The sequence below is a fragment of the Culex quinquefasciatus genome, chromosome 2 (assembly GCF_015732765.1).
Source record: "Culex quinquefasciatus strain JHB chromosome 2, VPISU_Cqui_1.0_pri_paternal, whole genome shotgun sequence".
NCBI lineage: Eukaryota > Metazoa > Arthropoda > Insecta > Diptera > Culicidae > Culex > Culex quinquefasciatus.
This window is the reverse complement of record NC_051862.1, coordinates 162,191,346-162,207,025: the sequence shown is the minus strand read 5'-3', so window position 1 is coordinate 162,207,025 and position 15,680 is coordinate 162,191,346. Positions and strand designations below refer to the sequence as shown.

The 15,680-nt window shown below is 45.4% G+C and overlaps 2 protein-coding genes across 3 annotated transcripts in view; one reads left to right on the top strand and one right to left on the bottom strand.

Moving 5' to 3' along the window:
• The window catches only part of LOC6047773 (transient receptor potential cation channel protein painless), a 295,911-nt gene extending 288,347 nt beyond the window's left edge, over positions 1-7,564 (top strand). The window contains exons 2-5 of the mRNA XM_038255589.1: positions 4,288-4,532; positions 4,601-6,904; positions 6,964-7,043; positions 7,096-7,564. Coding sequence (XP_038111517.1) covers positions 4,479-4,532; positions 4,601-6,904; positions 6,964-7,043; positions 7,096-7,360 — 2,703 coding nt within the window. The 5' untranslated portion in view covers positions 4,288-4,478 and the 3' untranslated portion in view covers positions 7,361-7,564. The remainder of the gene's footprint in view (positions 1-4,287; positions 4,533-4,600; positions 6,905-6,963; positions 7,044-7,095) is intronic.
• Positions 1-15,680, bottom strand: part of LOC6054790 (lachesin) — a 189,183-nt gene that overhangs the window by 12,471 nt on the left and 161,032 nt on the right. For both annotated transcript variants that reach the window (XM_038255590.1, XM_038255591.1), the window contains exons 4-7: positions 1,121-1,279; positions 922-1,050; positions 661-811; positions 364-506 (exon numbers count right to left, since the gene is read on the bottom strand). In XM_038255590.1, coding sequence (XP_038111518.1) covers positions 364-506; positions 661-811; positions 922-1,050; positions 1,121-1,279 — 582 coding nt within the window. The remainder of the gene's footprint in view (positions 1-363; positions 507-660; positions 812-921; positions 1,051-1,120; positions 1,280-15,680) is intronic.

The following is a 15,680-nucleotide window of genomic DNA, read 5'->3' as shown; positions in this document are numbered from 1 at the left end:
TGTAGATTATCATCAATTAATGTTATTGAGCTTATTCTATGATTTAAAGCTTGAAAACATAACAAATATAATAAAAACATAGATGTTATGAATGTTCCTAAACCTTCCCGGGATCCCGGGAATTCCCGAGATTTGTAAAATATTTTTCCCGTTTCCCGGGAAATTCAAAACCCGTGAAAATTGGACGCCCTATATAATCATTATCATCTACATATTTTTAAATCATTGCTGCAATTCAATAGACAGTATCAAAAATAAGTAAAACATGTTATGAGAAACTTTTACATTTTTTTTCAATTCCTATCTTATGACAACAAAGTTGCAAAGCATAAACTCAACCACACAAACTCAAACAATACTCACAGTACAGCCGGATCGTCCCGTCGGTTTCGCCGCGGGGGTTCTTCGCGATGCACCGGTAGACGCCGTAATCGCTGTGCTGCACCTCGGTGATGTGCAACCGCATGACGGCCTTGTACGAGGGCGTCCCCGGAATGGTCTCGGTTCTGGGAAGGAATGCAAGAATGATGGTGTTGAGCCACCACGGCGGCCGGATTAGTTTGTTTGTTTGTTTGTTTGTCTGGCAGGCGTCTACTAAGCTGAGACGTTGTGCTATCTTGACATAATTGAACTCAGAAACATTAAACCAACCAAACATACTTGTACTTGAGCGAATCGTGGATCATCTGGTCATTTTCCCGCGTCCAGTAGTTGAGTGAGGTAGGATGTGCTTCGATGTTGCACTCCAGGCTGGCGTTGTAGCCCACCGGGATGCCAACTAGCTGGTGCGGGATCCACAGCATCGGCGGAACTGGCCATAGTTAAAGCCGTAATCGATGTTGAAAATTTAAAGGGGAAAGAAACAATCATAATAATTAGCGATGAGATGCACGGCTTCAGCGAGGTACACTGCGTACTCACAATCGACACTGACTTTAATCCGCTTGGACACGCTCGGCGGAACTCCGTTGAACGCGATGCACAGGTAGGCGCCCATGTCGAACCGGGACACCCGGGACATGTTTAGGACGTCACCCTCCCAGTCCGTCACTGTGGAACGAAATTTGTCATTAACAAACAGTTTTGATGGAATCGAGAGCTTTCTCGAAGACAAACTCACCACTGTTGTTCCGGGTGATGGTGATCTTGGTGCCGTCGTCCCGCTTCCACTTGATCGACGGCGGCGGACTGCCGGTGGCCTTGCAGCGCAACGTCACGTTGGCACCCTCGCGCACAATCAGATCGCTCGAAGACACCGAGTCGTCGATGTTCGGCGGGACTGTTTGGGAAAAGAAGGAAAAAGTATGGTTTAATTCTTAGATGTTAATCAAGGTTGGCAACGATACATTTATCGAGGCTCGATAACGATAACGATAGTTAGTTCTATCGTTATTTCGAAAACTCATTTCAAAAATCGTTCTTAAATCGATTAAGTTAACCATATCATGATGAATTTTTAATATTTTTTGAAAATGAAATAATTTTTAACGTATAAGTAAGTACTCAAAATTGTTCACAAAATACCTTATTATTTCGAAAACACTCACATTATCGTAATTTGTAATATGGGTCTCAAAAATGCGAAATTGTGAATGTTTTTTTTAAGTTTATGAAAGTATTTTTGTAAAATGCTAAAATGTTAATAAAACACCGTTTTTTCAAAAGTTTTCAAATTTCATAATTTGCCAAATGGGTATCAAACGAATTGAACTTAAGCATGTTTCTTTCACATTGTTGAAAATACAAAAAAATAACAAAATACCGTATTTTTCGGTAGTACTCAAACTCGAAAATTAAACTTTTTTTTTGAAAAAAATATCAAATTTCATTTGTTTTCATTATAGTAAGTACAAACAACACAAAAAAGTCACACAAAAGCAAAAAAATATTTTTGGCCGCTCGCTTATATGGAAATACCCCATAGTGCATGGACGGCCATGATCGATGACGACCAACTTTTTCAAAACTTTTTTTCGTAAAATTGCGAAAACTCGTGATGTTTCCAAGCAAACCCCTTTTGTCTATATATCAAAATTTTTGTAATTGTCTGCTCTACAACTTTGTAGAACATTGTTACACTCTAAAAAATAACCCTGCAAAGTTAGAAAAAACACGAAATTTTAAAATGAAAAAAATTGCTCTAAATGAAAAAATGACCCTTCTGGGTCAATGTAGATTTGAAAAGTACATTAAATTTCCCATAAAATGACATGTTCCAAAATTTTTTACAGTCAAGTAACGGAAAATGGGAGAATTTTTAAAACTTTTTTAGTGTTTTTTTCGATGAAAAATACGTTTATTCGGAATTCTGAGTACGCCATCAAATCGGGCGTCTAATTTTACATAAAAGTCCCTTTGACACCAAATTTCTATCTCATCACCGTTTCAGGCTGCAAATTATTGAAAAACACCTCTTTTTTCGCATGTTCAAAAATGGAAGGGGTCGTACCGCCCCTCCGTCACGAGATATCAAAAAACGCACCTCAGATTCGTGATCAGGGGCAAAAGTTACCTCTTAGGACAAAGTTTCACGCAAATCGAAGAGGGGTCGGGGCAACTTTTCCCGATTTCGTGTGAGTTGGTAGAGAATTACCCATGTGTTTTCACATTTTTGAAAATTCAAAAAAAAATCACTTAATACCGTATTTTTCGAAAATACTCAAAATTTGCGAAATGGATATCACATAAATTGAAAGCAAAAATGTGTATGCCTTTTCAATTTATTAGTTTTTTTTTAACACTAAAATTTTCACAAATTACCGTATTTGTCGAAGATAAAACTCGAATTTTAAAAGTATGCAATATGGGTATCAAACGACGCAAAATATTGTATGATTTGAAGCATACACAATTTGAATGTATGTTTGAAGCATGCAAAAATTCACATTGCATATTTTGAGAATTTGAGTATTTTCGAAGAATACCGGAAATTTGTGAAAATTTTAGTATTTCCCAAAAAAATCTGCAATTTGAAAAAGCATACTAAATTTTAATTCGTTTGATACCCATATTGCAATATAAAAAAAATTGAGTATTTTCGAAAATATTCGGTATTTTGTAATTAATTTTTTCAAAAAAAATACAGTTTCAATGATCAGTTTGTGATAATTAAAGTATTATACAAAAATACTTTAATAAAGAGAAAAAAACTTACAAAAATTCGCTTCGTTTGATACCCATATTGCAAATTATGAAAAATAGGGTATTTTGGAAAAATACGGTATCTTGTGAAAATTTTAGTATTTTACAAAAATATTTTATTAAAGTGAAAAAAAATATACAAAATTTCGCTTCGTTTGATATCAATATTGCAAATTATGAAAATTTGAGTGGGCCGGGACCGTGGGGTAGGGGTAAGCGTGGTTGCCTCTCACCCAGTCGGCCTGGGTTCGATCCCAGAAGGTCCCGTTGGCAAATTTTGAGACGAGATTTGTCTGATCACGCCTTCCGTCGGACAGGGAAGTAAATGTTGGCCCCGGTCTAACCTAGAGGTGTTAGGTCGTTAGCTCAGTCCAGGTGTAGGAGTCGTCTCCCTGGGTCCTGCCTCGGTGGATTCGCTGGTAGGCAGTTGGATTCACAATCCAAAGGTCGTCAGTTCGAATCCCGGGGTGGATGGAAGCTAAGGTGTAAAAAGAGGTTTGCAATTGCCTCAACAATCAAGCCTTCGGACACCTAGTTTCGAGTAGGAATCTCGCAATCGAAAACGCCAAGGCAAAGCTGTAGAGCGAATAATTTGATTTTTTGATTTTGAAAATTCGAGTATTTTCAAAAAAATACGGTATTTTGTGAAAATTTTAGTATTTTACAAAAATACTTTAATAAATTGAAAAAAGCTAAATTTCACTTCGTTTGATACCCATATTGCAAATTATGACAATTTAAGTATTTTCGAAAAAAAATACGGTACAGTCCAGTCTCGATTATCCGAAGTTCAATTATTTGAAGGTTTGTTTGAAACTTCGGATAATCGAATGAAGAGCGTTTTTGATGTAAACAAAAAAGGAGAAAATATTGTCGTTCCGTCAGGCTTTTATTGTTGACTTATCGGCAGTTTAACGTTCACCGGCTCTGTAACTCAATCGTTGCGGCTCGCATCTTAAGCGGTCGTGCACAAACCACGTATAGCATTCAAAATTGAAATTGTAATCAGATCATCTTCTACTTTCTCTATAAAAACATTTTATTCACACTTATAATTTCTCATAAATCAATTTTGTCTTAATTTGTGATTTTATCATTTTCTCATTTTTTGTTTTTCGTCATTCACTGCGTGTCCAAATCAACAAGGTGTAATCAGACGTACTCCAGCTGACACGATAAGCACCTTCTCGTTCCTGAAGATTCCCCGTTCTCCGAGCGTACGTACGTAGAACGTCAGGGGCACGACCGGCGCTGACGATAAGGCGCTCATGCGGCTCATTGCTCATCGCAAATAATAGTTTACGCCAACGCCAGTTTAGCCAGCAGACTGAACCACAATGTCTCCAACGGTGGACATTAAGCAGTGGAAGCTCGATAAAGCCAAAGTTGAGGTAAGTTTTGCTGGTATTTTTTTAAAAATTGATTCGGTTTGAATTTCACGATCCGTTTTGTCTTCTAGAAACAACTCATGGAGGGTTTAAAAGATGCTCTGTTGAAGCGAGATGTAGAGGGCTTAAAGGGTCATCTTGACCGGAAACTTCCCGAGTTGGATCGACTGTACCAGGAGCAGTCCAACTCGGAAGATGATGGTGCGTTCAAAAACAAGAAACTTAGAAGGTTTTTCGGTGAAATGATCTGCCCTCGAGATGATCACGTCCAGTTTGTGGCACCATTTCTGGACAAAATCCCCATCGTCAACGAACCGGTGCAGCAGCTGCGGAATCAACACCCACTTCACATAGCCATTCAGGCGAAAGCATTTTCGGTGGTGGAGACCTTGCTGACGATCGACGGCATCAACGTCAACGCTCAGCTCAAGAACCAAACTCCGCTGATGTTGCTGGTCAAAATGATTACTCCGGAGAATTTTGAAGCAGTGCTGCAAACCATTCGACTTCTGGCGTCCAAGGGTGCCGATATAAACGTTGGTGACTACCGAGCTCACCCGCTGTCGGTTGTGTGCCAGCTGACGACGATCGGTGTGTCGGAGAAGCGCCGGCTGCTGGAGTTATGCAAGGAGAACTTCAAGTGTGACGTGGACAGTGTGTTCAACGGGCAGGCTCGTCGGGATATCGAAGCGCTGTTTGGTGATTTGTGTTTTGGGCAACAACAGTCCGAACTGTCAACGGCAAGCCTCAAGTCTCTGCTGCTGAAGGGAAAGGAGGAGGAGTTTGTGAAGGGATTCTATGAACTGTACGAGAATTTGGTCCGGGAAAAGAAGGAGAGGGATTTGTACGAGCTGCTGGCTCAGGCGGCAGTGAAAAATAGGAGTCTTTGTGTGGAGAGAATGTTCAGTAAATGTAAGAATGAGCGAGTTTTTGAAACGGTTGAAGCAAAGAAGAAACTCAGCGAGGTGCTGAAAGTTGTTTGCTGTAAAGGGTTCGTAAAGGTTTTGAAGTTGTTTCTTAAGTTTATCTCCGACTCCAAAGTTTTCAACGAATCAGCACTGGCGTTGATCTGCGTCAGGAGATTGCAGAAGAGACGGGTTCCGGAAATGGTCGAGTGTTTGGACGTACTACTGCAAAACAGTAGAATTAATGTGGACAATGCTGATCACCTCGGGATGACGGCGCTACATTTTGCCGTCCAACATGACATGGACGAAGAAGCGTTACAAATCATGACGAAAGGAAAACCGTACCTCGGACAGCTAAATCGTTTCAACAAGTCACCGCTACACTTGATGAGTGCTACGGTTCTGCAAAGATACCTGGATTGGTGCATTTCGGTGGAAGGAGTTCGTTCGGATGACCTTGGAGAGAATATCCACATCAACTTGGCGGGATTTGTACCTCAAACGAGAACAAATCGAGCTGAAGTTACATACACTAGCACTCCTACTGAAGAAACGGTCGAGAATGGTATTTCAAATAGTACATTCATGAATAACGCTGGTCAGCTGTTCAAAGCATTTATGAAGGAACCTAAACGATCAGATCTGCTACCAGAATGTTCAGTGTTACAAAGAAATTCGAAAGAGGTCGATCCATTCGGGTATATTGCGGACTCCAAGGAGCTGAGACCACTGCTAAAGCATCCAGTGATCATGAGCATCCTGCTCGTCAAGTGGTTCCAGATCCAGAGGATTCTTTACCTTAAATTAGGCAAAAGTGTGCTTCTCGCAGTGCTGTTCACGCTGTATGCCATAACTGACATAACGAAGAACACAACTTTGAGTTGGATACTTTGGACCTGCTGCTTCTTTCTAGTGGCTACCTTTGCAATCGTTTTCGTTGTCGTCATCTTTAAATCCAGCAACTACTGCACAGCGCAACGGTCTTCCTTCAAAGCACAATTCAACTACACGGAGCTGATAATATTTCCACTAGCGACCGTGTGCTTATTTAATCACAGCACTACCCTTCTCGCCATCCTAATCGTCCTCGCCGGGATCAACATCGTAACTCACATGGGCTCGCTGCCTTCGTCCTCACTCTCGACAAGCATCGTCATGTTGGAGACTGTCAGCAGAAACTTCCTCAAAAGTCTCCTAATCTACGTGATCATCCTGCTTGCATTTGGATTTGGCTTCTTCGTGCTGTATTCTGACAACAATGTGCAGGAAGACAGCGGCTTCAGCTCGTTCAAAACGCTGGAAAGCTCCATCATTAAGGCGCTGGTTATGCTAACTGGTGAGCTCGATGCCTCGTCAATCGAGTTCAAATCAAACCGTGCCAGCTACATCTTGTTTTTGGGCTTCATATTTTTGGTGACGCTGGTGATTGCAAACTTAATCAACGGAATCGCCGTCAGTGATATCTCGGTAAAGCATAATATAACATGCGTATAAAACACAATCTGATAAGCGTTTTTCCCTTCCAGGTAATCCGTCAAGAGGCCGAAGTGATTGCCCTTGCTAAAAAAGTCAAAACTTTGGCCCACTACGAAGAAGTGAACAACAGGTACTCCTCAATGTAATTCTCATTTCCATAAATCCTAACCCTTTCGTTCCAGATTCAACTTCAACGAGAAATCCTTCTTCAGCTACTACGAGCCCCAGCTGATCGTTCTGCCCCGTGAAAACAACAAAATCCTAGCGAAACCCAAGCGCACCCCGAACCAAAAGACAAAGCGTTCCACACGTGGCCACTGCCGCGAACCGTTCGCAAAATGTTCCACCTGGACAACCGGTGCCACTGCCTGGACGAGGACATTGTCGCCGCCATTCGGGACATTTTGGACGCTCGAACCAGTGGGCACGCGGGCCAGCTGGAGCTGAACCTCAAGTCGTACGACGAGCGGCTGTTGCGTCTCGAGGAAAAGATCGATCTGCTGCTGCTGCGCATGTCCGCGGGGGAAAAGCCACCGGAAAGTGCTGCTGGTCAAAGGTGGAAAAAGGCTGCGAACGCCATGATCGGACAGTACAGGCTGAGGAATCTGCCGCGACGTGGTGTTAGTGTGCGGTAGCCAATTTTCAAAAAAAGGGGAGCAATATGAAATAATAAATGCTAAATTCTTTTATCCTTTGGGCAAAATCTATAGCACATTCGAGTGAAATCTATAAACCGTCATCAGGGATGGCATTGGGTCTAAGAGGTGAGATTAGGTCATACAAATTTCAGCATTCTCACCCCAACTTCAACCCCCAAATTCAACTATATGTCTTTACCAAAAATGGGTAACAACAAAGCTACAGAAATAATTACTTTATAACTTGAAGACTAATGAATAACAGCAAATGTTTATGATCAACAAATCAACGCTGAGAACAATGCGTTTTAATGTTTGACCGTTAATAGACAAAAACGAGAGCACGCAATGTAAACAATAACAAACACGTTTTGTTTAGTTGACCATTCTGTGCATTGTGCCTCAAATTTGGTTGCTGGAGTTCCGAGTTATAATTGAAAATGTTTACGGTAGTCGGGCTTTTACGTATGTCAAACGCGTTTTGACTTGAAATCCCTATTGCCAGTTGACGCATTTACATCAATTTCCAGGCTGTGTCAAGATAGCACGATAAGATTGAAATATCTTTCATACGAAAAGTGACAAAAATGCATAGATTTTTTGTTTGGTTTTTATTGAAAATCTCAGGATTAAAACGAATTTTGGGATTCTGTGAATGTCTGTGAGGTATTGAGAGCCGAACAAAATTGCGTTCTTAACTCAATTTGCCCAAAAATGCACGTGTGACAAGATTGTACGACAACGACGATCTGAAAGAGTAGCAAACTGGAAAAATGGGGGTTTCTCTCCATCACCAAAATAGCGTCGGATTTATGAGCGATGATAACTCAGCAACTATGCTTCCGATTTTGAATGTCAAAAAGTTAATCAAATTATTATTTTAGACCACTTGTAAAAAGCAGGACAAATTTACAAAAAAAAAAAAAATACGAAGTTGACTTTATAGCTGTCGGCCACCATTGCTAGTACCAACCACTAGTGTCTTGTCTTGATGCATTTCGACAAAAATCATTGCAGTCTTCAGCTGCATTGATCCGCTCTTTATATAGTTTATAAGTTAGTTTTAAGGTATCCCTTTTCCCTTTTGTACATGTAGGACCTCCTACATTTGAAATCACTGAATAGCGAAAGCTACAATATTTCATGAATAAATGAAAGTTGCTAGTATTTAAAATTGAGGTGAAAAGTCATCGTTTGTGATTGGACACTCAATAATATTTTAACTGAATGAATGTACATGGAAAAGTAATTTGAATAAATATAAATTAAAAAAAAAAAAACCACTAGTGTCTTCCTTTTATCTACAAGGACTTCGCCGCCCTGGGCTCCTAAGTGTATGAAAGTATGGAATTTACAAAACTATTTTTTAAAAATGCAATCGGTTTGGCGTTGAATCACTAAGAGAAATCACATTTTGTCATTCCTGTGAACTCTCCCCTACATACCTGAATATGACTCACTTTATGGGTGATTCTTTCAATCGGTGTGCTAAAATTGCTTGAAAATTATCCTATTAGCCTGAGTTATTTTTCAAGATTAAACCATGGACCGATCTGCTACATGACTACGAGGGCAAAATAAGCAAACTTCCAAAATTAAAATCCATTTAGGTAAATGTTGTTAAAAAATTAAATATTTAGTGATTCAGAACACAATTCTAACTGTTATTCTGAAACTTCCCACAGTTGACACTTTGAATGTTTTGTCCAATAAGATAATTGATGCATTTCGACAAAAGTCGTTGCAGTCGCTCTCTTTGTAGTTTGTATGTTTTATGCTTACACAAATTAGGATAAGGCTAACACAAAATTAATTTTTTGTTTTTGTTCCTCTGCTCTGGTTCTTTTTCGATTTCCAGTTTACCCGAGCAGACGGAAATAAATTGCAAATAACTTTTTTGATATTTGAAAATAATAGGCCATTAACATTTTATGGCTGTCCCGCCCGTGTGGATCAATCGGACCGCGCGCTGGACTCACAATCCAGAGGTCGCCGGTTCGAATCCCGCGGCGGGCGCTCTAAAATTCTTTGTGTAAATATGGGTATTCGGCGCCGTCGCTCCGTGCCATACTTTCATACACTTAGGAGCCCAGGGCGGCGAAGTCCTTGTAGATAAAAGGAAGACACTAGTGGTTGGTACTAGCAATGGTAGCTATAAAGTCAACTTCGTTAACATTTTATGTTATTTATAACAGGATTTGTTATTCATCGTTATGATTTTTTTGTTATCGGATTGTTATTATATTAACAGACTAATAACATTTTCAGTAATTCTTCGAACAAATCTTTGTATTTATTTTTGTTATTTTAAAAACCATCATTTTTCCTGTGAGTCGTGTGGTGTTCGTCGGGGGGATCGGTGTGTGACGTCGCGCGCGAGAATCCGCGAGAAAGTGGTGGAAGATTCTGGAACCATTGAAAAGAAGTTCGCGTCGAGGCCTTGGAAGTTGGGCCATTAGTCGTGTGGTGTTCGTCGGGGGGATCGGTGTGTGACGTCGCGCGCGAGAATCCGCGAGAAAGTGGTGGAAGATTCTGGAATCATTGAAAAGAAGTTCGGGTCAAGGCCTTGGAAGTTGGGCCATTAGTCGTGTGGTGTTCGTCGGGGGGATCGGTGTGTGACGTCGCGCGAGAGAATCCGCGAGAAAGTGGTGGAAGATTCTGGAATCATTGAAAAGAAGTTCGGGTCAAGGCCTTGGAAGTTGGGCCATTAGTCGTGTGGTGTTCGTCGGGGGGATCGGTGTGTGACGTCGCGCGAGAGAATCCGCGAGAAAGTGGTGGAAGATTCTGGAATCATTGAAAAGAAGTTCGGGTCAAGGCCTTGGAAGTTGGGCCATTAGTCGTGTGGTGTTCGTCGGGGGATCGGTGTGTGACGTCGCGCGAGAGAATCCGCGAGAAAGTGGTGGAAGATTCTGGAATCATTGAAAAGAAGTTCGGGTCAAGGCCTTGGAAGTTGGGCCATTAGTCGTGTGGTGTTCGTCGGGGGATCGGTGTGTGACGTCGCGCGAGAGAATCCGCGAGAAAGTGGTGGAAGATTCTGGAATCATTGAAAAGAAGTTCGGGTCAAGGCCTTGGAAGTTGGGCCATTAGTCGTGTGGTGTTCGTCGGGGGGATCGGTGTGTGACGTCGCGCGCGAGAATCCGCGAGAAAGTGGTGGAAGATTCTGGAACCATTGAAAAGAAGTTCGGGTCAAGGCCTTGGAAGTTGGGCCATTAGTCGTGTGGTGTTCGTCGGGGGGATCGGTGTGTGACGTCGCGCGAGAGAATCCGCGAGAAAGTGGTGGAAGATTCTGGAATCATTGAAAAGAAGTTCGGGTCAAGGCCTTGGAAGTTGGGCCATTAGTCGTGTGGTGTTCGTCGGGGGGATCGGTGTGTGACGTCGCGCGAGAGAATCCGCGAGAAAGTGGTGGAAGATTCTGGAATCATTGAAAAGAAGTTCGGGTCAAGGCCTTGGAAGTTGGGCCATTAGTCGTGTGGTGTTCGTCGGGGGGATCGGTGTGTGACGTCGCGCGAGAGAATCCGCGAGAAAGTGGTGGAAGATTCTGGAATCATTGAAAAGAAGTTCGGGTCAAGGCCTTGGAAGTTGGGCCATTAGTCGTGTGGTGTTCGTCGGGGGGATCGGTGTGTGACGTCGCGCGCGAGAATCCGCGAGAAAGTGGTGGAAGATTCTGGAACCATTGAAAAGAAGTTCGGGTCAAGGCCTTGGAAGTTGGGCCATTAGTCGTGTGGTGTTCGTCGGGGGGATCGGTGTGTGACGTCGCGCGAGAGAATCCGCGAGAAAGTGGTGGAAGATTCTGGAATCATTGAAAAGAAGTTCGGGTCAAGGCCTTGGAAGTTGGGCCATTAGTCGTGTGGTGTTCGTCGGGGGGATCGGTGTGTGACGTCGCGCGAGAGAATCCGCGAGAAAGTGGTGGAAGATTCTGGAATCATTGAAAAGAAGTTCGGGTCAAGGCCTTGGAAGTTGGGCCATTAGTCGTGTGGTGTTCGTCGGGGGGATCGGTGTGTGACGTCGCGCGAGAGAATCCGCGAGAAAGTGGTGGAAGATTCTGGAATCATTGAAAAGAAGTTCGGGTCAAGGCCTTGGAAGTTGGGCCATTAGTCGTGTGGTGTTCGTCGGGGGGATCGGTGTGTGACGTCGCGCGCGAGAATCCGCGAGAAAGTGGTGGAAGATTCTGGAACCATTGAAAAGAAGTTCGGGTCAAGGCCTTGGAAGTTGGGCCATTAGTCGTGTGGTGTTCGTCGGGGGGATCGGTGTGTGACGTCGCGCGAGAGAATCCGCGAGAAAGTGGTGGAAGATTCTGGAATCATTGAAAAGAAGTTCGGGTCAAGGCCTTGGAAGTTGGGCCATTAGTCGTGTGGTGTTCGTCGGGGGGATCGGTGTGTGACGTCGCGCGAGAGAATCCGCGAGAAAGTGGTGGAAGATTCTGGAATCATTGAAAAGAAGTTCGGGTCAAGGCCTTGGAAGTTGGGCCATTAGTCGTGTGGTGTTCGTCGGGGGGATCGGTGTGTGACGTCGCGCGCGAGAATCCGCGAGAAAGTGGTGGAAGATTCTGGAACCATTGAAAAGAAGTTCGGGTCAAGGCCTTGGAAGTTGGGCCATTAGTCGTGTGGTGTTCGTCGGGGGGATCGGTGTGTGACGTCGCGCGAGAGAATCCGCGAGAAAGTGGTGGAAGATTCTGGAATCATTGAAAAGAAGTTCGGGTCAAGGCCTTGGAAGTTGGGCCATTAGTCGTGTGGTGTTCGTCGGGGGGATCGGTGTGTGACGTCGCGCGCGAGAATCCGCGAGAAAGTGGTGGAAGATTCTGGAACCATTGAAAAGAAGTTCGGGTCAAGGCCTTGGAAGTTGGGCCATTAGTCGTGTGGTGTTCGTCGGGGGGATCGGTGTGTGACGTCGCGCGCGAGAATCCGCGAGAAAGTGGTGGAAGATTCTGGAACCATTGAAAAGAAGTTCGGGTCAAGGCCTTGGAAGTTGGGCCATTAGTCGTGTGGTGTTCGTCGGGGGGATCGGTGTGTGACGTCGCGCGAGAGAATCCGCGAGAAAGTGGTGGAAGATTCTGGAATCATTGAAAAGAAGTTCGGGTCAAGGCCTTGGAAGTTGGGCCATTAGTCGTGTGGTGTTCGTCGGGGGGATCGGTGTGTGACGTCGCGCGAGAGAATCCGCGAGAAAGTGGTGGAAGATTCTGGAATCATTGAAAAGAAGTTCGGGTCAAGGCCTTGGAAGTTGGGCCATTAGTCGTGTGGTGTTCGTCGGGGGGATCGGTGTGTGACGTCGCGCGAGAGAATCCGCGAGAAAGTGGTGGAAGATTCTGGAATCATTGAAAAGAAGTTCGGGTCAAGGCCTTGGAAGTTGGGCCATTAGTCGTGTGGTGTTCGTCGGGGGGATCGGTGTGTGACGTCGCGCGAGAGAATCCGCGAGAAAGTGGTGGAAGATTCTGGAATCATTGAAAAGAAGTTCGGGTCAAGGCCTTGGAAGTTGGGCCATTAGTCGTGTGGTGTTCGTCGGGGGGATCGGTGTGTGACGTCGCGCGCGAGAATCCGCGAGAAAGTGGTGGAAGATTCTGGAACCATTGAAAAGAAGTTCGGGTCAAGGCCTTGGAAGTTGGGCCATTAGTCGTGTGGTGTTCGTCGGGGGGATCGGTGTGTGACGTCGCGCGCGAGAATCCGCGAGAAAGTGGTGGAAGATTCTGGAATCATTGAAAAGAAGTTCGGGTCAAGGCCTTGGATGTTGGGCCATTAGTCGTGTGGTGTTCGTCGGGGGGATCGGTGTGTGACGTCGCGCGCGAGAATCCGCGAGAAAGTGGTGGAAGATTCTGGAACCATTGAAAAGAAGTTCGGGTCAAGGCCTTGGAAGTTGGGCCATTAGTCGTGTGGTGTTCGTCGGGGGGATCGGTGTGTGACGTCGCGCGAGAGAATCCGCGAGAAAGTGGTGGAAGATTCTGGAATCATTGAAAAGAAGTTCGGGTCAAGGCCTTGGAAGTTGGGCCATTAGTCGTGTGGTGTTCGTCGGGGGGATCGGTGTGTGACGTCGCGCGAGAGAATCCGCGAGAAAGTGGTGGAAGATTCTGGAATCATTGAAAAGAAGTTCGGGTCAAGGCCTTGGAAGTTGGGCCATTAGTCGTGTGGTGTTCGTCGGGGGGATCGGTGTGTGACGTCGCGCGAGAGAATCCGCGAGAAAGTGGTGGAAGATTCTGGAATCATTGAAAAGAAGTTCGGGTCAAGGCCTTGGAAGTTGGGCCATTAGTCGTGTGGTGTTCGTCGGGGGGATCGGTGTGTGACGTCGCGCGCGAGAATCCGCGAGAAAGTGGTGGAAGATTCTGGAACCATTGAAAAGAAGTTCGGGTCAAGGCCTTGGAAGTTGGGCCATTAGTCGTGTGGTGTTCGTCGGGGGGATCGGTGTGTGACGTCGCGCGAGAGAATCCGCGAGAAAGTGGTGGAAGATTCTGGAATCATTGAAAAGAAGTTCGGGTCAAGGCCTTGGAAGTTGGGCCATTAGTCGTGTGGTGTTCGTCGGGGGGATCGGTGTGTGACGTCGCGCGAGAGAATCCGCGAGAAAGTGGTGGAAGATTCTGGAATCATTGAAAAGAAGTTCGGGTCAAGGCCTTGGAAGTTGGGCCATTAGTCGTGTGGTGTTCGTCGGGGGGATCGGTGTGTGACGTCGCGCGAGAGAATCCGCGAGAAAGTGGTGGAAGATTCTGGAATCATTGAAAAGAAGTTCGGGTCAAGGCCTTGGAAGTTGGGCCATTAGTCGTGTGGTGTTCGTCGGGGGGATCGGTGTGTGACGTCGCGCGCGAGAATCCGCGAGAAAGTGGTGGAAGATTCTGGAACCATTGAAAAGAAGTTCGGGTCAAGGCCTTGGAAGTTGGGCCATTAGTCGTGTGGTGTTCGTCGGGGGGATCGGTGTGTGACGTCGCGCGCGAGAATCCGCGAGAAAGTGGTGGAAGATTCTGGAATCATTGAAAAGAAGTTCGGGTCAAGGCCTTGGATGTTGGGCCATTAGTCGTGTGGTGTTCGTCGGGGGGATCGGTGTGTGACGTCGCGCGCGAGAATCCGCGAGAAAGTGGTGGAAGATTCTGGAACCATTGAAAAGAAGTTCGGGTCAAGGCCTTGGAAGTTGGGCCATTAGTCGTGTGGTGTTCGTCGGGGGGATCGGTGTGTGACGTCGCGCGAGAGAATCCGCGAGAAAGTGGTGGAAGATTCTGGAATCATTGAAAAGAAGTTCGGGTCAAGGCCTTGGAAGTTGGGCCATTAGTCGTGTGGTGTTCGTCGGGGGGATCGGTGTGTGACGTCGCGCGAGAGAATCCGCGAGAAAGTGGTGGAAGATTCTGGAATCATTGAAAAGAAGTTCGGGTCAAGGCCTTGGAAGTTGGGCCATTAGTCGTGTGGTGTTCGTCGGGGGGATCGGTGTGTGACGTCGCGCGAGAGAATCCGCGAGAAAGTGGTGGAAGATTCTGGAATCATTGAAAAGAAGTTCGGGTCAAGGCCTTGGAAGTTGGGCCATTAGTCGTGTGGTGTTCGTCGGGGGGATCGGTGTGTGACGTCGCGCGCGAGAATCCGCGAGAAAGTGGTGGAAGATTCTGGAACCATTGAAAAGAAGTTCGGGTCAAGGCCTTGGAAGTTGGGCCATTAGTCGTGTGGTGTTCGTCGGGGGGATCGGTGTGTGACGTCGCGCGAGAGAATCCGCGAGAAAGTGGTGGAAGATTCTGGAATCATTGAAAAGAAGTTCGGGTCAAGGCCTTGGAAGTTGGGCCATTAGTCGTGTGGTGTTCGTCGGGGGGATCGGTGTGTGACGTCGCGCGAGAGAATCCGCGAGAAAGTGGTGGAAGATTCTGGAATCATTGAAAAGAAGTTCGGGTCAAGGCCTTGGAAGTTGGGCCATTAGTCGTGTGGTGTTCGTCGGGGGGATCGGTGTGTGACGTCGCGCGCGAGAATCCGCGAGAAAGTGGTGGAAGATTCTGGAACCATTGAAAAGAAGTTCGGGTCAAGGCCTTGGAAGTTGGGCCATTAGTCGTGTGGTGTTCGTCGGGGGGATCGGTGTGTGACGTCGCGCGAGAGAATCCGCGAGAAAGTGGTGGAAGATTCTGGAATCATTGAAAAGAAGTTCGGGTCAAGGCCTTGGAAGTTGGGCCATTAGTC